General features: G+C 32.1%; 1 protein-coding gene across 2 annotated transcripts; it reads left to right on the top strand.

Moving 5' to 3' along the window:
* Positions 1-72: 72 nt before the first annotated feature.
* LOC148604366 (nuclear factor related to kappa-B-binding protein-like) lies at positions 73-25,886 on the top strand. 2 transcript variants are annotated; one of them, XM_088547383.1, is made up of 25 exons: positions 73-195; positions 3,178-3,333; positions 4,120-4,197; positions 4,891-4,946; positions 5,137-5,204; positions 6,388-6,515; positions 7,998-8,119; positions 8,493-8,560; positions 9,968-10,093; positions 10,365-10,492; positions 11,350-11,440; positions 12,736-12,943; positions 13,548-13,650; positions 13,918-14,044; positions 15,478-15,664; positions 16,141-16,201; positions 17,114-17,288; positions 18,749-18,855; positions 19,296-19,419; positions 19,823-19,905; positions 20,327-20,756; positions 21,042-21,473; positions 23,550-23,726; positions 24,247-24,489; positions 25,376-25,886. In XM_088547383.1, exons 2-25 carry the CDS (start codon positions 3,187-3,189, stop codon positions 25,810-25,812), a joined length of 3,906 nt encoding a protein of 1,301 aa, XP_088403509.1. In that variant the 5' UTR covers positions 73-195; positions 3,178-3,186; the 3' UTR covers positions 25,813-25,886. The 2 variants fall into 2 exon arrangements, with proteins under 2 accessions (XP_088403509.1, XP_088403510.1); XM_088547384.1 differs by lacking the exon at positions 73-195 and adding an exon at positions 290-821.
* Positions 25,887-26,323: the final 437 nt, after the last annotated feature.

The raw sequence follows: 26,323 nt of genomic DNA, 5'->3' as shown, positions 1-26,323 counted from the left end.
ACCAATTTCTAAGCGAAATTAAATAAATATTTTAACAAATTAAAAAAATCTAGCCAATCAGACATGAGAATTTACACTCGACAAGAAACCATGATGGCCATTGTTAACTTCCGGTGTTATTTTTATACACAGATACACCTGAACATTTTTGGGAAAATCCTCGAATTTTCGACTTTCAAAGTTATTTTTTCATAGGTATGGTGACCAACTAATATGTCTCCTTTGTATTAACGAACATTTTCGTGATATTGGTAATCTGCATGTTGTGCTAGGATGATGGCAAGTTCAGAAATGATTTTCTTTTTATTTCCTCCTCGTGTTCTGCTTGGTCCTTGACATCACCTCTAAATTATCGCATCGATTGGGAAAATTTTTTTGCATGATATTTTCAAGTTCACACGCTGAGGACTTTTGAAAAACAACTTGTTTTCATCTATGAAGGTGCAAAATTGAGGATCTGAATTTTCCCTTATGGAGCCCCTCAAGACTATATAAACGTACAACAGTAGGATAGTCCAGTTTTAAGGGCCAATGTGCCTGAGATCTGCAAAACTTTTGAAGATCAAAGTGAGAAATATTTTTAAAAAAAAATTGACCACAGGCACTTATTTCTAGACTATGTACTTCATCAATCTTCTACGTACAGAGAGTATACTGCTGTACCCTCTTTCTGATGTATACCTAGTTCCAATGTATTATTAATATCCCTTTTTGTACGGAACCGATTGCACGTGCTTGGGTCAGAGGTCAGAGGTTGCCGACTCTGAACCCGGCCTGTTTCATGAAAACAACTACAAAGATCAGATTTGCCGGTATTCCAGGTAATTTTCAAGTTTTAAGCTCAACTTAGAGTACTTGCAACTTTTTCAAAACCTCTCTTTGCTATATTATTTAATCCCCTTTAGAAATGTAGAAAATACACATGAAACCAATCAATCGATATTGATTTATTGTCTGCCATTTGCAAAGCTTCCCAAACAACCAAAATACTTCATGTGTCATACGAATTAACTATGGAAAGAGAGATTAACAAAAAATTCACATTTTCTGAGGATTTGACAAATTAAAATATCAAACATATTTTCCTCATTTTCAAAAACATTCTGCTTAGAAAAATTCAATGGAAATTTATAGTTAAGCAGTATTTAACACTAGAAAATTTTCACAATGAACAAATTTAAGCTAATTTGGTATACATTTTTTATTTACAGAAATATAAAAAAATGTAGATAAAACAGTATCACCCTGATGCTTATAAATCTACCTTCAATGCAGTACAGAATGGATATTTTTTGTTTTACTGTTTTTTTTTGCTGCTGTTGAATTTATTTAAGTTGTTCAAATGTATAAATGATTTAATTTTTTAAGTTAGAGAATTAATTCAAGTGAAAAATAAGTTGCACAAAAATGGTATATGAAATACTTATATAAGAATATTTAAATGTTTATCAATTAAAAATTAGCAAGTTTCAATAATCTAATGATTCACCTAGTATATCAATTTTAAGTAATCTAAAATATTATAAATTCTTTATCAATTTCAATTAAATGATTATTTGAATAGGAATTGAAATAAGATAAACATCATTTTGAATAATAAATGTGAAGTGTTTAAATTCTCACATATAAATATTTTTCTTTAAATAGACTGAAAAATAGATCCTATAAAGTTATTTTTGTCCAGTACTGTATTTTTTTTTCAATAAATCCAATACTAGCATATTTCTATTTATTTAGTGGAAATGTACTGTATCCCATATGGCTCCCCATACTTGTTTATTCTCTGAACCGGAAATGCACAGATTAGGGGTACAACAACAATAATGGCAGATGATTGACATTTGATTTTCAGTCAGTGGTGTAATAATTAAATAAAGACATGCACATAACATAATTTACAGAAGTGGATAGTAGAATGTCAGAATTTTATTTTAAAAATAATATTAGCGTCGTCTGGTCAAATCGGTAACTCGATCGGAAGAATAATATTTTTACCAACGGAATGGGGGTACCCCAGTATATATGGGGGAACAAGATCCATTTGAGTCCAGACCAAATTAGAGACAGGATGGAGTACAAATGTTATTAGGGATCAAAGTTGTCAGACGACTCCTTGTAAGAGTTTTTGCCCTTGAAAGATGAAAAATGATAGTTTTACAGTTTTCAGCCAATATCTTGAAAACTATAATAGATACATTTAGTTCTATAGAAACTTTCAATTGCTGAAATGATCCTTATGATAAGTCCTACCAAAGTCTTCTTGAGTCAAAATTTTTGGACAACTCCTTGTCAAATTTATTGCCTTTGAAAGGCAAAATTTAAAGGTGAGCGATTCAGGCTCCTAGGAGCCTCTTGTTTTCATGAGTAAGGCCTTTGGGGACCCCTGACCTTCCACTTATGACTGTAATGAACATTTTTTGGCTTAAATGACCATCAGAGGGAACAAGCTTTGGGAAAATTGCATTTTGGACACTGTCTTACCCCAGGCGAGCCCCACATCTGGTAAAAAATGACCATTTTCAGGCAACAGACCCATTTTCCTGCACATGCCTACCCACCCTTCACTTTTTTTTTCAAACAATTCAGCTAGGTAAGAGTTAAAATTTTATTAGTCCTACTGGACAGGACCATGAGATAATTTTGAGGACTACCAAATTTATCTATCAGAAAGGCTTGTGGGCTATTTAGCAAGAAAAGTGAGTGTCGAAACTTAAGTGAATAATACATGTCATTGGAGGAATTTAACATACTTGAATAAGCTTCTGCTAAAAAGGCGTGACATTAACATCAGGCAAAATCATTCATAAAGTTGGGTGCAGGACAGGTATCAGTTCTGGGCATTAACTTACTGTTTTTGAATACAAAATTTCACAAAAATTTTTACATTGAGATTTGGACAAGCCATGAAATTGATACCCATGAATATTAGTACATGTAGCTTCACAGCCATCTTCTAAGCCTAAAATTATAAGCCTCCACTGCTCCAGTTATACAATGCAAGAATTAGTATAAAAGGATTTATGTCACAATTTACTGAAGAAATGCTTTCATTTCTACTTACTGAAAGCTCTGATTTACACTCTATTTATTTTAAGTTTCGAAGTTATTTAACTGCCTACAGTGGCATCCTTTATACACATAAATTTACATGTCCATTGTATAATTTTCTTATAACAGGCTTTCAAGATGTCATCTGATGAAGGAACATGGGATCCTTCTGGTGATGAAGAAGATGACAGTACATGGGCAACACCAAAGTTAGGAGGGAAGAAAATGGAAAGATGTTTAGTAGGGAAACAGGAAATAATGCTTCCAGAAGCTTTGACTGAACAGGTATATTGTAATAAGAATGAAAGTTGTACTGCAGGGTTTCCATTCAGAATATCAATCATATAACTCTTGTAGGACTATAGTTGTGGTGTCAGATGATATTTGAAATTGTCTCGGATAGATATATTTTGAAAATAGTGTTTTTTATTATGATGACATCATTTCACACATTTTTTGTGGTCAATTTCTCAAAATTTTATGGAAAGAAATATTAAATTTCTTAAGTCTCCAGGTTTGGTAAATTTAAGAACTGAAAAAGTCTCTATTCATAGCTTATGAAAGCATCTATGACTCTTGATGAAATTTTTTGAAAGGAGTAAAAGGCATCATAAATGAAAAGTGATGACAATTAATGAATTATTGTGGTTTTTGGAAAATAGAAAATAGCCTGTTCAAGAACTCAATTATTGAGTATTTTAAAGCAATTTTAAGTTAATATACAAAAAAATATACTTGCCATTAACCAAATACAGTATTTTTAGGTTGCAATTTTAACTCATATTTTTTGCTATTTACTATTAAAGATATATAAATACACCTGAAATGCACAAAATGTAAAGGGATAAATACTTTGAACAATGTAGGAGGTAATCATGTGTAAGATTTATCAATAATTGATGATTCCCTGTGAATTTTTCATGGTTAGTAGTTCATATTTTATTATCAGGGTAGCCTTTTATTGTAAGATGGAGGTATAGTACTGCTAAATTAGGTAAGGAAACTTCTTGTAAATATATTTGGTTTGTAGGGGGAAAAAGTGAATATTAATTGATGAATGAATATTTTCAGAGACATGTATATAATGAAGTATTGAGTGTAGATACATGGAAAAATATTTTAACTCCAGCTCAGAGGGAGCATCTCATGGTAAGTTTATGTTTGTTTTCAAGTTTTTTTAGCACTAATATTTGATGGTTTATGTCTGCCCCTCAGCACATCATAAGGTGAAATTTAAATGAAATATTGATAGTTGGTTTCATAGTAATTTCGAAGTGAGCTCAACAGGAACCTTGAAAAAGTCATTCTTGAGACCCAGTGATAGTTATCAGTCAAACAAGTTGGATAGAACACACATGTAGCCTAAACAGGAAATTTCTGTTGCTAGAAAATAAAAATAAAGACACTTATCAGGAAAAATGAATGGAAATACATAAGTGTGGTTATTGTGTTTCCGCCAAGCATAGGTATTTAAGTGGACAGAGTGACAACTGGTTGGCTCGTAGTCAGAATAGTGTGCCTGAGTGGGGTAAAATGCTGACCTGCAGACTGTTGCCTCTGTGAACTAGCACAATAAAAATCCAGCTCAGCACGTCAGACTAGTATAAAGGTCTGTTTGATTGGTCAATTATTATTGTCCTGATATGCATTAATCATCTGCCATAGGATGGTGAACAATGATGTATCAATTAATGAATAACTTTTCAGAAATATGAAATAGTATTGAAGATTGTCTGTACTTAAGTAAATTTCAACTTTTTTTGGTGTCTGACTAGTGGTTATAAACTGAGTGATAAAGACCACCTACATGGGATGTTGATATTGATTTTTTTTTCTAAACAGAAGTTTCTGCCATCTTTTCCTGAGAAGGACAAAGAAGAGAAAGAAATCACTGTCAGGTTTGTTGCATTTAAGTAACTATACAGTTCTTTTAACTTTAAACATGAAGAAATGAAAAAAAAATGTTGACAATGAATTACATGTATTATGTTTGGTCAAATGTAAAAAAAGAAGAATTTAATATTTGATATAACAAAATTGATTTTTATATATTCTTGATTAAATTATTTGATTTGTTTTCTCCTTTAGAAAGTTATTCAGTAGTGAGAATATGAAGTTTGGAAATCCTGTTCAACAATTTCACACTAAGCTTAAAGGTAATTATAATGGCTAGAATCAGTAGAAAAATCTGAAAGCATCTTTGATGGTATTGGCCCCAAAAAATTCTGCAAGTTAGCAGAAAAGGGGGTTTTGGGCACCCATGATTTCCCCCAGACTTGGCTAATAAGCAGGTGTCATGGAATACTACCTTATCAGGTTTTGTCATTAACTCCTTTGATGTTTTTGTTTTTGTGAACATTCCAGGTTAAGTGTCACTTGGAGGTTCATCTTTGATGACTGATGTTGATTCTTTAGAATGTTTACAAAAAAAAATTAACTGAGGACTTTATTTAAATCCTTTTTCAGCTCCATTGTTAGTGAAATCATATTTCTAGAATTCAAAGTTTAAGGAACTTCCCAGGGTTTAAAGGAAATCTTTATTTAAGATTTTTATGAAACCAGGCCCTTTTATTCAATATTGAGGCTGGATCAGTATTGGATTATGATTGAAAAATAATTCAATAAATTGAGTTTAGAAACCAAATACTTTGTTATTGTGTTAGATCATAAGAAAGATTAAAAAAACAAGTTATATTGTATATTGACCCATTGGTAGTGGAAACAACTTTTGTGTCCATTGTTGGCAGGCCAATGGAAGGACATATGTGTCAAAATTTTACTTATTTTAATATTTTTCTGTATTGGAAATAAATAGTCGAGATTTTTTCTTAAGCTGTTTTTTATTAATGTAATTAAGGACAGAGGGTATACTGCTTTACCCTTGTTGATGTTTCCGTGTGTATGTGTTTCCAAAGCATTTTTTCCGTCTCAGTTTTCTCAGCAACTACTCATCACAGTGGCTAGAAATTTTAGCACATTCTTTCTGTAGGTATGCCATATGATGGGATTTATTTTCCAAAAAATTCGACTACAACTTCCTGCTTAATGAGGACATTGTGTATGTTCCTGATATCGTGATATCACTAGTGAGCCATTGCGCATATTTCTTGTTGTTTTTTTGTAATCATGCAGATATGCATATGATTTAAACAACATTTTCAATGTATTTTCAATGTGATGAAACAAATTCATTATTGGATGTAGCAATTAAGTTCCTGGCCAAAGGACTAAATAGTGTTAACTTAAAAAACATGTTTATATCTAATTGCATTGCATTAATATATTGGCAACAAAGAAAATATATTAATGCATTGTTGCTATCTCGATTTCTTCTTTTAGGTGGCTTCTTTTCTCCTGATATAGCTAAATACAGTGGAATGATCAGAAATGTCAAGTTTAGAGAATATGAGTTCCGTCAACAAAAATACTATGGAGATTTATTGAAAAACATTCTGCTTTCAAGACAGGTTTGTGATTTAAAAAACAAGCATTTTCTTAAGGTAGTTCATACCTAAAAATTTAATATTTTTTGTCTAGAGATTTATTTATTTTTCTCAGAGATGATATTTAAAGAACATACGTCAGAAGTTTAATAACATGGTCATCAAACTCAATTTTGATAATTGAGCCTCAATTATTAATGAATACCAAAGCTAAAATATTCTAAAAAAACTTGTATCATGAAAAATTGAGTAGAAAAACATGTAATGTTTTACCCATTTTATCATTCACTTACTATTCAACAATAAAAAATGAGAACCAGTGTTATTTTTAAAGTGATGTCACTATTAAGACATTTTGAATATTTTTTGAATTTCACATAAATGTGCCATATATACTCGCCTAAATTTTGAACTGCTAGGAAGGGTTCTGACTTAGAAATGAGATCTAGCTTATGAACTAAAATATTCAGCTTGAAAATATCAAAAGCTTGATAATTGACATCCAACACCCAACATTGAACAGCCAAACTGTTGCCGTTGACCCCAATGTTATTGATGTTTAAACGTCAGTTTTAGGAAAACTGTCTTCATCCTCTACCTTTTGTAGCTAAAATATGGTACAGTAAAAGAATATTTACTGTAACTTAATTTTGCCTCAATACTGGCCTTTCATGATTTTATTTGTATTTCCCACTCTTCTATTTAGTGTATTGATTTTTACATGTGTACAAGCATATAGCCAAAAACCCAAAGGTGTAATAGAAACATATCCCAATAATGTACCATAATTTGTAACAAAAGTAATTAATATTTTAGTTATTATGAAAATTCTTTTTATAAATTTCTTTTATCTCAAGTTAAAACCTCTTAACTTACTGAAGTATCTTCTAAAATGAGTCGTTAGAGTATCATTAATTTTCTGTTTTGTTCTTTGTTGTTCCCTATATTTATGATTTTAATTTGGAGTATTGGTTGCACCAAAATTAGAATGAATGAAAAATGGCTATATAAAAACAATTTATATGGCTTGTCAAGAACTTAATTACTTACTACTATAAAAACAACTCCAGTCTGGCTTGTAGTTATATGTTTCAACATTTAAAGCTATCAAAACAATCAGGTATACTCATTGTATCAGGAATGTTAGCGGTGCTGCTGTCAGAAATCTGTCTGTGGGTCAAGGCTAGGAACCCGAAAAATTTGGACTGAAAAGGGGAGTCTGACTTATAGGCGGATCTACTTATACTCCAGCACATATGGTATAAAGCATTGGAACCATATTTTAAACAAAGTCAAATTACTTAGGGATAATGAAAATGTTTTTTCTTCTTCATTATTGAGTTATTTAAAATGTTACAATTTACTATTTTTTTACCAGTCGGAGGGTTAATTAATTTTCAAATGTTGTTTACATGAATCTGTTGTAAATAACGGGATGTTTATGTTGTTTTTTTCTTGTTGTTATTTCACTCAGAATTTTATTGTTTTTAAACTTTTCACCAACAGAAAACATTGGATCAAGTTAAGAATCTTCCACAAGATGAATCACTGAAATTTGATGTAAAACCTGTACCAATTAATCCCAAAGAAAGAACTCTGGAACATAGATCCAGGAAAAAGTATACCAGGTACATGCTTGTATAATTAACCAGACTGTCACTTCTCATTGTACTCACTTTTATTTGTCAGACACTCAAAACACCTCTTTTTTACTTACTTTGAAAAAGTGACAAAATAAATATTTCAATATAGATTCAAAATTGAAAGTTTAAGTGTCCAGAAATAATTCTGTTGAAAAAATACAATATGGAAATAACACAAAGGTTATTATTTTTTTTCACTTGATATCCCATTTTGTACTTATTACAAGTGATTCATTATTGTATGGCAATGATTTAGTTTAAAAAATAAAACAAAATGATGAAAAAGGAAAAGTCTTTCACAACAACACATTTTTTATACTCTGTATTTCCTTCCTATGTACAATTCTTTATACTACAGATTATTGAAGGAAGTGAGGGAAGAGTGTGGTGTAGAAGATACATCATCTGAGGAAGAAGACTGTTCTAGTAAGTGCTTTCAGTGTCAACAACTGGGTATTATTGAAATTTTCTTGTCATGAGAGTCCAACTTTATCCAAACTTTTTGATACACAAGGTTTAATGTTGGGTTGACATCTATTCATGGTATCATTTTTTTTTTGGTATAGAAAAGTCTAGTTATTTTCTGGAATTTTTAATTTGTGTTTTACATACAGTTTTCTGTGGAAATTTTACATTCTGTTTGAAATTTAAATTTGAGGCATGTACATACCATAGAAACTAGGAAAATTGACTTTCCACTTACAAATAATTATTAAATTGCCATGGTCTCAGTTTGACATAATGTATTGTTAACTTTCACCTATATTTGTTGAATGCCATAGAAATGGACACTTGACATCAGTTCAAGCCTATTTTTATTTAGTCATAATTTTTCTCAGCAGTTCTCTTATCGAGTCAGAGTTGTCTTTCTTTTTATGTGTTATGAGAAAAAACAAACATCAATACTTACAATTTCTATGCCCAGTTAAAAAGAATTCCTTAGGAAAATTGCATTGTTTTCTGCCATTTAAGTGCAGGTTGTTGATAAGATACTGATAATTATATTTTTCTATTTCTGTGTTGACAAAAATGTAATTTCTCATGAATTTGAAACCAAACTATTATTTAGTAGGAATGATAATTTTCCAAAAAAAATTTTGACAAGAAATTAGGCAGTAAGTCATTGTTTTGGTCAAACTACCAACAGTCAAAAATTATTTTGGTAAAAATATCACTACCAATTTGGCCATGTAGATATTGTGGTGCTGGATTAACAATTCACATTTTATGGAGAAGCTGTTTTTGTGATAGGAAAGAGCAAGTCATTTAACCCAGTTTGAAAATCAGTAGGTGTCAAAATAATTCTGGACTAATTTTTAATTCAAATTAGAACATTCTGTTATGTATGTGACTGAGTATAGTGGGAATGATTGACCAAAAGTTATAGAAAATGTCTGAAAAGGACAAGATTTTTTCTATCTTTCACCCATATTTAATCAGCCAATATTATAAACCCTTTTGTTTCTTTATATGCTACTGATCCATGTATCACTACCTAACATGGGTGTATTAGGACAGCCTTCACAATTCATAAATTGACATTAGTAGTAGTGTTGTCCTGAAACATTTATTGTCATTGTAAAATACCATATAGCGAGAAATTTTCGTGAAGTTCTAACTTTTGGTATATTCACAAGGTTTGAGAAATTGTAAAATTAGCATTCCATTAAATCTGAAGATGCAAATGATAAAGACTGGAAGCATTATTACCTGATTCATAAAGTAAATTGTGAAACCCATAAAAATTACTTGCAATACAGTAGTTTGTTTATACTCTAACATTAAAATCTACCATCTTAGATTATAATATAAATATATTATAATAAATTTCAGATCCTGCTCAGAAGAGTAAGAAACAGTTGTTCAAATCTTTGTGCCCAATCCCATCACCAGAACCAACGATACCAGCTGTCATGGCAACCTATGATGTCAGGCCTTCACTGAATGGAGATCTTAGTAGTAAGATTTAAACCTTTTGAAATCTACTTCATATGGTTATGAAAACCTTTAGAATTCTTGTAATGAATATAAGTAATAATGCTTTAATTGGATTTGTTATTATTAATTTTTGTTTGGATAATTTTCTTGATACACATATGGAAGCATGCTTTTTACTGTGTATATATCTTCACTGTATGAATTCTGATGGAGCAATGTAGTGATTGAGACATGTGTATTATATTTGATACACAACTAAAGATAAGAAACAATTGTTCAAATTTTACATTAGGTGATGAAGATAAAAACCAAATGAAGAATAAGAACCAAAGACCAATTAGTCCTATGGAAGTAACAGAAGATGATTACACACATCTACTGAAAAACCACAGGAGAAAAAAACAAGAATGCAATGTAATGGTAGGTTGTGTGTTAATAGTTAGAAGAAATAATACTGTGAAAGATCTTATATCATTTATGGTATCATGCTGTCATCATTGTCTGTAGACATTTAGTGTGGTTTCTTGTCAAATTGTTATCCTGAGTCAAACTTTTGATCACATTAAAAATTAAGAGCTGTATAAATTTAAATGTTATGTCCATACTTGTGCTAACTATTCAGGGTTTGGCAGTTGTATCAAGCTGAGCTCTTGGAATCATTTTATCTAGATTAGTCTAAATTTTGTTGGTTCAAAATTTTTTAAGTAGTGAATTTCATAAACAGTTACAAAAACAAAAGAAAATTGGTACCCACAAAAATGTAGATTAAAACCATTTAGTTCTGATACATGTTAATGTTAGTATAAATGGTTCGAAGTTACAGTGTTTTAAGTTCACAATGAGACTCTGACTTCATACATACATATATTACAAGTAATCAGAATTTATGTAGGATGTTATTTAATCTACGTAGACACCTATATATACATGCATTACAAAAAATAAAAGATGATGAACCAATATCTAATTACATTATGACAAATTTACATTGAATCTTTGTGAAGAAATGTCTTATTTAGACTAGACAAAACAAATGATAAAACTATATATTATGCATGTGTTTAAACAGCAGTGATTCATCATATTTTCCACAAGCCCAAATCATCCAACTTTTCTAGACTGGGAAAATGGTCAACAGGTTGTTGAGCTCGGTGATATGGGGGCTTATCTTGTATCTTGTGAACTTACTAAGCCTTTGTACTTAAGCACATGTGATCACATATCTAGTTTGATAACTCCTTTCTATTGATTAACAAACATGATTATTACACTGACAGGAATGCCCAGAGTTAGACATACAGAGCATTACATTAGAAGAGATAATGGCAAGATGTCAAGCTAATAAGAAAAGTCCCAAAGTACAACCAGGTATGAAGTTAATAGCGTATAGAAGTACAACCAGGTAGTATGTTAATGAGGTATAGAAGTACAACCAGGTAGGAAGTTATTGGGGTATAGAAGCACAACCAGGTAGGATGTTAATGGGGTATAGAAGTACAACCAGGTAGGAAGTTATTTGGGTATAGAAGTACAACCAGGTAGGATGTTAATGGGGTATAGAAGTACAACCAGGTAGGATGTTAATGGGATATAGAAGTACAACCAGGTAGGATGTTAATGGGGTATAGAAGTACAACCAGGTAGGATGTTAATGGGATATAGAAGCACAACCAGGTAGGATGTTAATGGGGTATACCAGAAAGTGATATTACAGTAAAATCTGTCAACCAAACTTAAGATGATCCCTAAACCTGACTAAACCAGACACATTTTAAAGTCCCTGTATTGGGATTAAGCGTCATGAATAGCTCAAAATCTGTGTTTGAATTGACATATGCAGTATTTATGTGATTGTTTGAACTTTTTACACAGATGCACATCATGTGTTGTAGAAAGTTTTGCATATTCCCGTTAGTAGAGACATCAGTGACATGACAACATAACAGCGCCATATCAATTATAAAGTTAAATGTAATTTTAGTACAAATAGCTCCGTCATAGTCTAAAATCATATCAATTTAAATTTATTTTGAACCTTGGCAAACCAAACTCTTGTACCAAAAAATTCAAAAGGGGTTAATTTTAGACTGGTTTCACTGTGTATTTTATAATCCTCAGTAGGAAACTTTAATGCTATGACTGTTACTGCTTTGCTGTAGGATTTGGATAAATGTTTATATCAGATTATTTGTTGTGTCTATCATAGAGTTAAAGAAACTACATGTATAACTGATATAACTGGAAAAAAACCAACTAAGTTCCAATAAAGATATCCAAATTCTCAATAATATAGCTCTATAATATTTCCAAGTTAAAATAAAAAAGTGTTCTGTATGTCATGATTGAAAAAGAGTAGTATATATATACCATTTCGGAAGCTATTCTACATGTATGGAAAATTTTTGAGTGATTTGAATTAACTGGTAAGAATCTGCTTTTTCAAATTTTATTACTTTTTTCTTAATTATCATCTGAGCTGAAAATGTGATCATGATCTGTGTTCGGTAGCAACAAATTATAATTATGTAGCAATTACAGTATGTTTACTTCAGTAACTTGTGACATCTTTATATCAGCTTTTCACCTTTATTTTGTTTGTTTAATTGACCATTGATTATCCCCCTTTGAAAACTGTGTTGTCAGTCTTGCCTATCTTCTTTCAGTAGTTCCCACTGCTTCTATGACACTGAGTAAGAGGAAGAAACTGAAGATGAAGGAAAGAGCAGAAAAGAAGATGAAAAAAGAAAAAGATACAAGATCTGAGCAGTCAACACCAAGCCGACATAATCTTACAGATGAGGATAATAGTGGTGTTGATGATTCTTATTTTAAGTCTGAGATTGATGCAATGTCTGATTACTCTCTACCTGAGTAAGTTTACTCATTTTCTGAGTAAGATATTTGGGTTTCAACTAAGGCATCTTGAGTTTTGATGACTTACTTCCTAAACATGTTGTCTGGGGTCTCAAACATGGCTTCTTAAATTGTTAAGTTTTTACATACAAAGCAAATATGCACAAAATAGAAAATAAATGGTATCAGTTAAGTGGAAGTAATACAAATTGAAAACAACCATAATTTTAGCTTGTTGCTGTGAATGTACTGTTGTTCATGGGTACCAATTTTTGTGGTTTTCATGGGTAGGCCAAACCACGCAATTGGTTCCCAACAAAAATGAGATTCCTTTTGATCTTTGTACTGAAAACCTCAAAACCATAAATTCAAGAATCCATGAATTTGTGTTTCTTCCATTATCCACAAAAATTGGTATCCACGAATTATAGTACTTTCTCAGTATTACTTTTAGTTTCCTGCTAACCTATATACATTTGCATTAAAGCATTTTCTTTGTGCATAAACATGAAATTTGGTCTTAAATTTATTAATTATAGTATAAAAAGAAAAGAAATGTTTTTTATTATCAAAAGACAGAGGACACCTTGACAATACTAGATTAAATTATTTATTTTTCCAGAGTTCAAAGAGCAAACACCTTTGTTGCAAAGCAGAACAACTTTTTCAGTCTGATTCGAGACTTGTTGATTGAATTCTCTGATGGAAAAGCAAGCACTGCCAAGGTCAGTAGATATTTAAATGACAACTGTAAGAGACTTATTATCTTTTAAATTGAGATTGTCCCTTTTCAGTCATTTTTATTGAATGAACCATTCATTCTTTCTGTTATGCCATTAAATGAAAATTTTGAAATTCTAATTTAAAAAAAAAAAAAAAACTGTGTTCAAACTTCATAAAACCGGCTCTAAAAGTTTTATAGCTAGATGTTTTTTTTAATGTGATTTTAAGTTACAGTTGCAGGAGTTATTTTCATTCTTGTTTATTAACAGATTGAAGAAAAAATTCGAGAATTACAAGAATCCCCCAACTGGAGTTCACTGGTTTGGACAAAATTAGAATCCAATTGGGTGGATACAGTTGCGTCTGCTCTGAAATTCCTGGCTGGTGAACTGATTGGTTAGTCGCATTAAGGCCAAAATTAAAAATTCCTTTGTTTCCTGCACACGACCGACTGTTTGAAAACGTTGCGACCGAGATTTTTTTGGGGGGTTATTGGATGGCGTTTTTTTTTCCTGGATTGTCAGAGAGGAATCGTTCCGTATATTGTCTTGAACAGTGAAGTTGTTTCCCTTGTTGTAAACATGTGTCAAACAATCGGAAGTACTCGGATATTTTTGATAATGTCAATCAATAAAGTCTGACGTTAATGGCCAGAGTCATTATTTGAAGATGGCATCTGCTGTCTTGGCATGAACAATATTCAAAGATGACCGTGAGATCGTCTTTAAAACTGTCAGGAAAATATTACTCTGACAAACATGGGAAAATGTATGCCTGGAATACCTAGACGTAAAAGGAATGCCCCAATGCGATGGCGTTGATTGTTATGTTGTAAATGTATCATCAACTTCAAATTCAGCGGTTCAAAGTTTTCCATCTAGATTTTGACGATGCTGTTGTTACTTTGTATTAGTTCAAGCACAGGCTGAACACTGTAACCATGCAATTAGTCAACGTTTATGTTGTTGGTTTTGTTGATCATTGTTACCTGTTCAATTTTATAATTGTTCAATGTTTTATCAGTTCATGTTTAGAATAAATTTTAATTCTGTTATCAATACAGTATGTTTATATCAAAGTCATTCAAGATATCAGGGTTCACAAAAATCACAAACTATGTTATAAATATAAATATAATGAACCAAAATCATTACTAATCATTTGAAAATGTTAAATGCATATTTCATTAGATTAATAAAAGTGCCATTGAACCATAGTTGATGCATTGGACAGAAATCTAAACTTTATATTTTTCCTCTCATTCTGAAAAAAAAATAAACTGACCCATGTTGGAAATAGAGGGTTGGTTGCGGGAAATGAAGATATTTTTAATGATGGCCTAAGTTTAATATTGATATATATATATTAGTAGGAGGTATGTTGTGAACATGTCTGTCCATCCATTCACATTCCTTAGAAAGCACTAAATGAAATTTGAAGAACTTTCACAAATTATTGATTACATGATGCAGTTTTGTACCTCTTATTTTGTTTTTCTGCCAAAATGACTTTTGGGGTTTCCTGAAGCTAAGCGAAATACATGGACTTAATCATTCTTTAATCAAGCTGGACCATCTTCCAGTCCACATCTCCTCTAAAATTGGTGAATGGAATTCAGTGAAACTGTCACACATTCTTTTGATGAATATATTAAAATGCATGAAAAGCTAGGGAATCTTTTCCAATGTGAATGCCATAACAAGGTTGACTTCTTAATGCAATTAAAACATATTCTAACAGTAAAAAGGTGTAATTTGATAATGCATTGTAATATTTATGTTAAAGTTGAATGGCTACAAAATATTCAAGATTTATATTCAAATATTCAGGTGCTGTACCAGATAACTTTGTGCCATTCCTGGACTACAGAGAGAGGGCTGGACAGTGGACGTGGATTGGAGCAGGCAGGGATTCAGATGATAAACTTGCTCTGCTTTTCAAACACTGGATGACCAATAAGAAACTTACTGGTACTGAGGATGATGGGAGGGATGGATCACCACCCCCTGCTAGGTCGTAAGTAATAATTGTTAAACTCCTATGTATTGTATCAAGTACTTATTTAAAATGCCAATTTTATGGCAGATGAGTTCATATAGCTGTGTTCTGTGAGTAGAATATGGTATACCATAGTTAAAAAATCTTTACATGGTAATAAATTTGAAAAATAACAACAAGCACTCAGCCGAATCTGTTTGAACTTTAATATAGTGCCGTGAACCATAAGTCACTTAATTTCCATGATATGCCGGGGTATCAGTGATCATCAAATCAAATTTAGTTTGATTTAGATTATTTCATTACTTATTAAAATAGTCAGGAAATTTATTTTTGACATTTCTTTTTTTTTTTCAAGCAATATGGTTTACATATAGTATTTGTGAGACATCCGACTTCCAACATGAAATATTTGCTACCCAAAATTGGTACAAAACCTGTTGTTTACATGATTCTTTATACATTAATCGTGATTTTTATTTGTTTATTTTTAGGAAGACATCGTTTGTGGTTCGTGCTACCACTGAAGAGGAGAAACAAATTTTTAGAGATCAGGTACTATAGTGCATCAATTAAGATTATTTGTCAGGGGGAGATAACCAACTTACAGAAATGATCATTTTAGGGAAGAATAGAAATTACTCAATACTTTCAGTTATCATTTTGAAGGAAAATACCCAATGCTTTCATTTATCCTTTTGAAGGACATTACCCAAATGCTTTCAATTATCATTTTGAAGGAAAATACCCAATGCTTTCAATTGTCATTTTAAAGGAAATATCCAATGCTTTCATTAATCATTTTGAAGGACTATACTGTGAAAGTACTTTAATTCGTGGATACCAATTTTCGTGAGATATTCAGTATACACAGCAAAGGAAATTTTCTATTTGTTGGGAACCAAATTTAATGGTTTGGCCTTCCCATGAATACCACGAAAATTGGTACTCTACGAAAAATTGTACTTTTACAGTAACCAATGCATTCAATTATCATTTTGAAGGAAAATACCCAATGCTTTCAATTACCATTTTAAAGGAAAATATCCAATGCTTTCAGTTATCATTTTAAAGGTAAACCCCAAATGCTTTCAATTATCAAGTGATTTATTGAAATAAATTATTTTCTAATGTTTGATTATGTGTCTATTTCAAAGTAGAGTCAAACAAAAGAGTAAATATTGCTTTAGAAACAATTTTTTTCAAAATCCTCCATACATGTTAAGATTTTGTTATTATATGATACTTCCCATTTTAATTAGATGTCTTTAGATAATAATTACAAATTACCATACAAAGTTAAAACTGTTTTCTATAATATCAATCCTTTAGGTGAACCAGCCTTCTGTAGATAACAGTATTTAAAAATTGCATCTTAATTTATATTAAGAAGAATATCAGTCACTCATATGCTGATATAACTAAGCAGTCATTATAAATACTTCTACATATTTTATTATGTTGTAGGAGCGTCGTCGATTTGAGAATCCCCACAAGTCTTTCACATACAATCTCCATGGATACGAATCTGTCGTTGGCCCTGTTAAAGGTGTATATACCAAAGAAAGTGCTTTAAACAAGGCCAGAGAACATGCTTTATTGGTATCTACACGACCGTCATTTGTTACTATACTAACTTTAGGTAAGTGGCACTTCATGTAAAACATGAAATTTTTGTGCCATTTGTATTGTCACTATTTTCCCTGTTAGGACTGTTATAAATACTCTCCCTAATAGCATTATAATGCAATTAGATAAACTATTCCATATTAATTACACTGCAAAATAGATTTATAGCTGAAGTCACAAAAACAAAGACTGCCAAAATTTCCTGGTTTACTGAATATATTTGCTCCCTGCTTATAGTCCACCATTCATAGAAGTTAAACATAGGTTGTAAAGTCACAACCAATCTGTCAATCAGTGGTAGTTAAAATATTTGTTCCAGTGTTCCAGGATTCTCATTACCTGTTACCCATGGTAAGTGAGATTTCATGTCGGGAAAGTCCTTTTAGGAGCCTTTGGTTACCTGTGGGGAAGTCAGTTTTAAAGTTTGGGTATGTTGAAAATGAGTCCTTACTTTCCTTACCTGTCGCAATTATTTCTGAATTTATTTCTGCAGAATTTCAGTTTTATTCTTAAGAAAACGTGATTATTTTGTTTTGCTTTTTCATTCATCACGATCCTATCGGCGCTTGTAATTAGATCTCTTTTCTTCTTTTTAAGTCAAACACTATCGTGATGTGTAAACAATAATTTTCTATCTGAAAATGGTAAAATAAGAAAATCCGGCTTTCAAAATTCGTAATTTTGAACAGATGGAAAGTTTCTGTCGTCATTAAATATTTGTTTGCAAATAAATATGAAATGTATTTATTGGAGAGGGGGCACCTGAGTCTGAGAAAGGTGACTAAAAGGTCGAAAGCCATAAAAATGTAAAAGTTCCCATACAAGTTTTTATCATAGTTATGCCCTGCATTGTATTTTTAAACACAATACTAAATGTTTGAATGGTGGGAAATTCAAAATAAAAATGGATCTCCATAGTTTTGGGTTCACATCCTCAAAAGAGAGCCCCCCCCCCCATCTAATGAAGAATCAAAATTATTATTGCCTTGTTATCTAAGTGTATTCATCTATAAGAATCAGGTAATAAAAATACATCACATTCTCTGCTTCTTAGAAATGATTGCACTTGTTACCAACTAAGATGACACATATTTTGTCTTTGAAATGTTACTTTCAATGTGGGTAAGTTCATTTAAAGTCTTGGTAAGTCTTTTTTTTGAGGCCACTTACCCATGGGAAGTTGAGTTAACCAAAAAATCCTAGAACACTGTGTTCAATAATTATTCATAATATGGGTTAATATTTTTAGATTTTGTGAATTGGAATTGTAGAGCTGAGATACTTATAATTCAGATACTTTAGAAACTTGAAGGTTTGAAATTTGTGTCATGATAAATATTGAAACCATCTATTTACTAGCTTAACATTTTCTGTGGGAGGGTTTGGACAGTGGATTATTTCATAGTTTTGTAGATTCTATATAGTCATTTCCATAATTATTTTTTGGTTTTTTTTTTTATGTAACCATTGTAGTGAGAGATGCTTCAGCTCGCCTGCCCAATGGTGAAGGTACCAGAGGAGATATCTGCGAATTGTTAAAAGATTCTCAGTACCTGGCTCCTGGGGTATCTGATGCTCAGGTAATACAGTAGAACCAATCTAAATAGACTCTGGTCCTTCATCAGGTTTCACTGTAAACATATACATGTACTTCTAATCTGTTATTAAGGCCAAGTCAATTGAATGTACATGTAATTTTGGATTTCCTTTATTTGTTTGGTTTAAAAAAATGAGATAATCGAAGACTGTCTTTTTCAGATCAAAATAGCATTTTTAACCTTGTTCCATTTTTGAGTTATTTTTATCTGTTCTTATCTGGTTTGAATATATTTTGACATTGTGTTGAAAGCAAAAAAGACAAAGAGTGAAAAGGATGAAGAGTGGCTTGGTTATCTGTGTAAATTCCTTGGTCTAATTAACCTTTGATGAACTTCAATTTAATACTTGTAAAAGAAAATAATAAATGGTAGGTGTTTAAAAGTGTATGCTGAATTGATGAAATAAAATAAACTTATTCCAGTTGAATGTTGTGGTGAGTGGTGCTTTAGACAGACTCCATTCAGAGAAAGATCCATGTGTCAAGTATGATGTCAATGGTAAAAAGTGGATCTATCTCCATAGAAACAGAACAGAAAATGAATTTGGTAGGTTTATTATGGATTTGATAATAAGCAGTGTAAATAAAGATATGTATAGTTCTAATTGTATGGTCTGTATTTTATATGTATTCTTTGATAAGATTAAAAAAAATAAGAATTTCATAAAGATTTCTTAAGGACCTTTATCTTTAGATAGATAATATATTTTAGTAGAGAAGCTGTTTTTACCTAGTATTTTTTTTGCATAAATAATTGCAGTTCTTGCACAATATACAAAATGTATGGTGTATTTGAGATTGAAATTTGTTTTTCTAAAATATGATGTAATACCAGCTACCATTTGAGATTTTTCATCTTGCAACATAAACATAAAAAAAATGGTCCAAAATTATGAACAAGCAAGTCTATTCTGTTCTTAATTTCATAATAAGATACATTTTCATTTTAGAACGTATACACCAAGCACATGGTGCAGCACAAAAGGCCAAGAAGTCTTTAGCTCAAACCAGCAAACCTAAATCCAGTAAAGCTGTAAGTTGTCTTTACTTAATTGAATTAAATTGAATTAATGAACCACTTACATATCATATGTAATGCAACTTATGAAGTGCATTGCACATAGAAATAGTGGCACTTAATTGCAGCAGAATCGAATTAAAGGGCCATAACTTGCAGCAGAATTCAATAAAAGAGCCATAACTCTCGAAAGGTGTTTTGATGAAATTTGTTAAGTTCAAGGTGTATGAACTTGGTCATGAATCATTAGGACAGAACTAAATGTAGACTGTTACCCATTTAGTTAATACTACACTCACATAACAAAAAATAGTTCTATTTCTGGAAATGTGTAGAAAGCATAGCTTGACAAAGTGCTTTCAATATTTTTTACATAAATTTTTATTACTTAGTGGTCAGTTTTTTCTTTGTACATCATTTATTTCTATCTTTGTAGAAATTAAAGGACAGTGGGGTTTCCCAGGCATCTACCTCAACTCCTGCTATAAAGACTGTAAACAATACTGCAGATATTCATACTTCTCCACAGCCTCTCTCAGCTGGTGTTCAAAGCCCAAGTCTCACTGCCAACAACCCATTACTTGCTCAGAGTCCCAGAGCTTCTACACCAGGAGCTCGTACTGTAGCTGCAGCCTTGAAGAATGCTTCAGCCGCTGCACAAACTGGTGTAAATGTTAGTATCCCTGTAAGCAGTGTAGCGTCAACCCGAACCACTCAGGTTACTAGTGCTAATTTAATGTCCTCCCCTGCTGGAGCTACAATACGTCTTCAGCTTCAACAGTACCAGTTACAACAACTGCAACAACAACAGAAACAGATTCAACAGAAACTACAACAGGTGGCTCAACAGACTGCTGCAAAGTCAGGTAAACCTTATATTTACTTTAAAATTGGTTAATTCTATTCACTTGGAAAATATTACAAAGTAAACATTTCATAAATTGAATATTGAATAGACATAACACATCAACAAGGAAGTGTAACTTGAGCTAAAACATTATTTGTCTTTATGTGCATCATCTTGAACATGGTACCAGTTAGACTTTCCTCTGTTGATTCTGATATAAATATCACAGTATGTCTCTTTTAACTTGTTTTAAAATGATCCTCTTAACTTCACTATAAAATTAAAATGTGTTGCTTTTTTGTAGGTTCACCAAATACATCAGTTGCCCAACAGATAAAAGGAGAGAATATACTAAAATCCTTACCTTTAAGTATACTGCAAAGTTTACAGGCTTCTGTGGCTGATGCTAACATGTCTCAGTCAATCCCACAGAGTCTGGCTTCTACCATACGCCCACTACAGAGACAAGCATCAGCTGGTTCCCCTGCTCCATCTCCTGCTGGTACTCCTACACCTGGTTCACCTGTTCCAACTAGACTGCCTGTAACTACAACAGTGACATCTACTTCCTTGTCATCTCTTGTTCAGTCCTCAAATTCTGGAGCACCTCTGGTTGCCAGACTTGTACAACAAGTTGGGGGCAATCAGATGGTGAATGTAGGAAATTTATTAGCTGCTCAAAGAGCACAGAATCCAAATCAAACTAATGTAGCAAATGCTACTCTAAAATTCCAAGGTAAGTGTTTTCATTACATTTTTTCTTTTTAACTTGTATACCAATCACACCGTTTTACTTTATCAAGTGATACTGAGACCAAATTTTGGAGACCTACCATATTTTGGTGTGTATTATGCGCACATTTTTTCATAGAAATAATTTCTGGAACATAGGGGTGCGGATTATACATCAATACGTAAGAATTGGCCACAAAATTAAAGATTTCTTTATGTGAAAAGACATTGCGTAATGTAAACAAACTAATAGGAAGTGAAATGTTACTGACAGAAATTTTATCCAATCATCAAATACATCTTTATGTATTAAATTTTTAGTGATATTTTCTTCAAATCATGTTCAAATGATTCATGTTCAAACCAAAACCAGAAATGTCCAGTTTTCCCAACTTTCAATTTTGTTTTATAAGCACGGTAGGAAACTCGTAGAAAATATCTACCAGACCACAGGGCTGGTTACATCAAAAAGTTACCTGTCCTGATTAAAATTTACCAGCCCTGAAAATTAATGCAATAAAATGCCAATCAATTTTCCTTTTCAGATTCTAATGTATTTTGATGTTTAAAATGTTAGCATGACAAAAAAGAATAATTTGATAAACCTAAAGATGTTCTGTAATGTGTATGACTTATGATTTGTCACTTGATGAAAACACACTGCAACAAGTGCATATGTAATGGAGACACTACTGCTGACTTTAAAGAGCATTTCATTTTTAGCGGGTTGATTTTTGGTCTACAATGTAATTCAGTATGCAATCTGAAAAATTCTGCTTTAAGTAAATAGAAATTAAATTTTGATTTCATTAATTGTTACTTTACTTTTAAACAAATTGAAAAACTCAGATACTGTCAATAATTATCCTCCGACTCATCTTCAGACAGCTGAACGGCATAGTTGACAATATAACTTTCCATGCGAGTCGTCGCAAATTAACCATTCGAAACTCTGTTTTAAAGCTTGGAACAATTAATCGTTTTGGCTTAGATTGATCATACAATTTATTCTTTTCCTTGGAATCAAAGTTGCTTTTTAGGGGGGAAGGAAGTCCAAAATATTGTCATACAGACACAACTTTTACAAATACATTTTTTCCCTTTCAGTCAATACTTTTGTTTATTAAGCGCGATCGCTAATGGTTGGTTTAATGAAAATTAGCCATTGGGATTTGATTTGACACATACTAGGGTTTACTACGCTCCCTACAGAGATTGAGTCAAAACATGTAATAATGTAACGTTTTTATTTTCATAGGAAATAATGCTTCAAGGTAAATTAAAAGGTGCAAAACATTGATTTTTGTGTCTTTTAAAATTTTACAAGAATAGAGGACCAAACTTTCCCAGCTTAGTTTGCAACTTTGGTAGTTGACTTGCTATTGTTATGTTGACTTTTCTATATTTTATCAAAATTTTTAAATGAAATATATACAGTAAGAAATCTGAAATCTGAAGTAGACTATAGAATAGTCTATTATGTGACTTAAAACACAGAAAAGGGATGGATGTACAATATGCTGTAGCCAATGCATTTGTGTAGGAAGACTTCTAAGGCACAGACCATTTTCTTCTCAAGGAGGGCTTGGGATTTTATGTTGAGTTAGAAAAAAAAATTTCTGCAAGCACGAAAATCATTAATTCATTTTAAGCAGTAGCAGGAGTTCAATTTTTATTTAAAAATCTTCATTAAGTTTGTTATTAAGTTATTAGGGAAATATTATATTTTTTTTTCTGTCCATGGCAGAGTAAAAACAACATTTTTTGTTCAACTTTGGAATAACCTTTTTTTTTTTTCAAAAGTATCAAGTATTATTCAATTATTAAGTCTAACACCCTTTTTCAGTATAAAAATGGTCAGTGAATAATATCTGTAACACCCTGGCTAACAATCATTAATTAATATCCTTCAGCAGATTTTGATCAAACTTGTCAATTTTGAGTCCTCATTAATGAAGAGTTCTTTTGATTTAACAACCATGTTTCTTATGTATGGAGTGCGTAATCAGGGTGTGCCATGCTTGATGTTACCCTTTATTTATTTAGGCCATTTATGAACCTCAACATTTATTTATTTCAGCAGGTGGAAAACCTATCCATCTGGCGGGCAAACCAAGAGGACAATTAGTACATATCACAGGCAAGGGGCAACAGCAGATGGGGCTAATACAGGGGGCCTTACCTACTATAAGCATAATACCACAGGCAGGCGGTGCTGGGGTCATGACCTTAGAGCAACATAAATCTCCTGTGTCAGGTAAATAAAAATGAAGCTTAACGACAATAAATTTACAATAGAAATTGTTCAGATTTCATTTACTGAAATTTCAGGTGAAGGACTACTATTTCTACATGTTCGATTTTATCGACAGTAAAAGAAAATCGAAATGAAGAACTGACTTGTAATCAGTCTTCATGGTTAAGCAGTAGTCCTAGGCCCAGGCATGTCAAAACGGAGGAGGGCTTGTAAAATTAACTACTACAGGCCAGCAGTCACTTTATAAAAAATTTTGAAAAATGTATTTCAAGCCTGTGATTTGGTAACTTAGTTGTGATGACTGTTATAATGACAATTATATGAATGTCTTATACATGCATAAATGTTAAATATATCTGTTCATCAATAGGCAAATACTTTTTGATACTTTTTGTAAGTCAGTTTTCACTTTTACTATTTTGGTGAGGAGCTACATGTATGTATGTTTACATTTTGTTTTGCTGTTAAAAATACACAGGATCATTACTATGCTTATTTATTTTCATGTTTTACATTGTAGGTCCATCTGATGCAAAACGCAATGAAAGTCCTGTTTCTACTATTGTCACGACAACCACTTCTGCTACAACAACTTTAAGCCAACCCAAGGTTGTGACTCCATCACAAGCTGGTATGGTCGTTACTCAGTTAACACCGGGTAACTTGACCTTACGACCTCAGGCTAAAGTTGTGACTGCTGGACTCCCTCCACAGTTCTTAGTCCCTCCAGGTGTCAACTCTCAGACTTCAGTTACTCAGCAAGGTAAATCTTTTGTATGTTAAACAGAATGGTAGGATAATTGTTTTAAAAGCTTATCTAGAATACTCTTGTTACAAGGGAAATTTCTCACAAACATTGTAGATTTCCCCCTTTCAAGACACACTATTATCACATTTAATATATGTTAATAAATATGTAATTTCATATTGGCCCTGTTATAGGTATGAGGTCTGTCATATTGGTCGAGGTGGTTGTATTGGTCCCGAGGCATCGCCAAGGAACCTATAACAGGACCAATATGAAATTACATATTTATCGACTATTTTATTAACCAACTCAACTAGATGATTTGTAGAACAGTTTTTTTTGTGTTTTACCAAGAACATGTAGATTTTTTTGCATTAATCAGTCTTAAATATAATTTGTATAAAATGGAAGATTCTTTTGTGTTTCTGCAGCTTTTAGATCTAGTGATCAAAGTTCATGAAAATCAAATCCAATTCTAACTCAAAATGGCGGAGTCAAAAGACCGGAAGTTATGATGCCTTATTGGCCCTGGTTTGATCCATATTGGCCCCATATAGATGCCCGGTTTGAATTCATATCAATTGGTCAGTTTTGACATATTTTAACGTATTTTGGGTAGTTGGTTAATAATAGTTGATAATATTCACAACAGCTTCTTATACAACTGCAAAAAAATTGCTGTCATTTAATGGTTTGGTACTGTGGGTATCGTAGTCTGTAGATGTACCAGTATTTCATGACAGGTCGTTAGTGTGTACTTACACATAAAGAATTTTAGTTTGAAAGAGGCTTTTTAGTTTCATTTTCTAAGCCTGAAATTTTCAACATATGATATAGATTTATAATAACAACTACCTGTGCTATTCATACTATTTCTATAAGATTTTGTAATTTTCTTCAGGTGGTGCCACACCTCTTCTTATGACTGCTGCTGGAGGAAAACCAGGACAAAATATTCAAGTTGTCAGGACAATGCTGGGACAGCAGGCTGCAGGATTAAAACCAGGGCAAGCCACTTTACTTATATCTCAACCTACTCTTCAGCAGACTGGCACAAATATTGCATCAACAGGACAAATCGTTCAGACAACTGTTGCAGCTCAAGGGAAGGCAAATTCTAAAAATAAAGCTCCGGTTTATGCAAGAATTATTACCCCACCAGCGGGAATGAGGCTGGCAACTGTTGGAGCAGCAACAGGACAATCAAATCCAAACATTGGCATGATTCAGACTGTCAATAAACTTATCTCAGCAGGAAATGTTTCCATAGCAACCACACATCCTGGAGATCATGTGATAGCCACAACAATTAATAATAGCAAAGAAACAAATTCATGATATTTTGTGATAATTATTATTATAAAACTTTTTGTTATGTTTTTTTTGAAAAAAATTATGAAATACTAGATATATCAGATGTGTTGATTGTTTCAATACCTACATATTTATTTCATAAAATTCAACACTAGAATTCCAAGTTTTTCACTGAAGCAATGCTCTGGACTTGCAGTAATATTCTATTTTGCATCAGAAAGTTGGGTACAAAACCAAAAAAATATACTTGTGCAACTGTAGCTAACTTATCCTGAATCTTACTTGCTACCAGTAATTGAAAGTTGGAGTTCCAGAGATGATGGAGATAACAATCACTTGATGAACTGCCAACGCCTCCCAATGGATAGATTGATTTCAAATTTGGTGTTTGGTTTCATGTGAATGGAGTGTACATTGTCAGCAGTTTTTGCTGCAGTCTTATATGAAATTCCTGTTTCGTGGGACTTCAGCATTTTTTTTCACTATATCAAGTATATAAAATCTCGGCTTCAAATTAACAGATTGGTTTCAAATT

The sequence above is a fragment of the Perna viridis genome, chromosome 10 (assembly GCF_037379345.1).
Source record: "Perna viridis isolate PV_CMFRI_1.1 ecotype Kerala chromosome 10, ASM3737934v1, whole genome shotgun sequence".
Taxonomy (NCBI): domain Eukaryota; kingdom Metazoa; phylum Mollusca; class Bivalvia; order Mytilida; family Mytilidae; genus Perna; species Perna viridis.
The sequence above is the reverse complement of the archived record's forward strand: the minus strand, read 5'-3'. Positions and strand labels throughout refer to the sequence as shown.

What these genes read in the sequence shown, in the direction of transcription:
- LOC148604366 (XM_088547383.1), top strand. Translation starts at nt 3,187, where the DNA reads ATGTCATCTGATGAAGGAACATGGGATCCTTCTGGTGATGAAGAAGAT. An exon ending in ATTTCACACTAAGCTTAAAG is followed by an intron (nt 5,205 to 6,387) that starts GTAATTATAATG and finishes TTCTTCTTTTAG; the next exon opens with GTGGCTTCTTTTCTCCTGAT. An exon ending in TCTGATTACTCTCTACCTGA is followed by an intron (nt 12,944 to 13,547) that starts GTAAGTTTACTC and finishes TTATTTTTCCAG; the next exon opens with AGTTCAAAGAGCAAACACCT.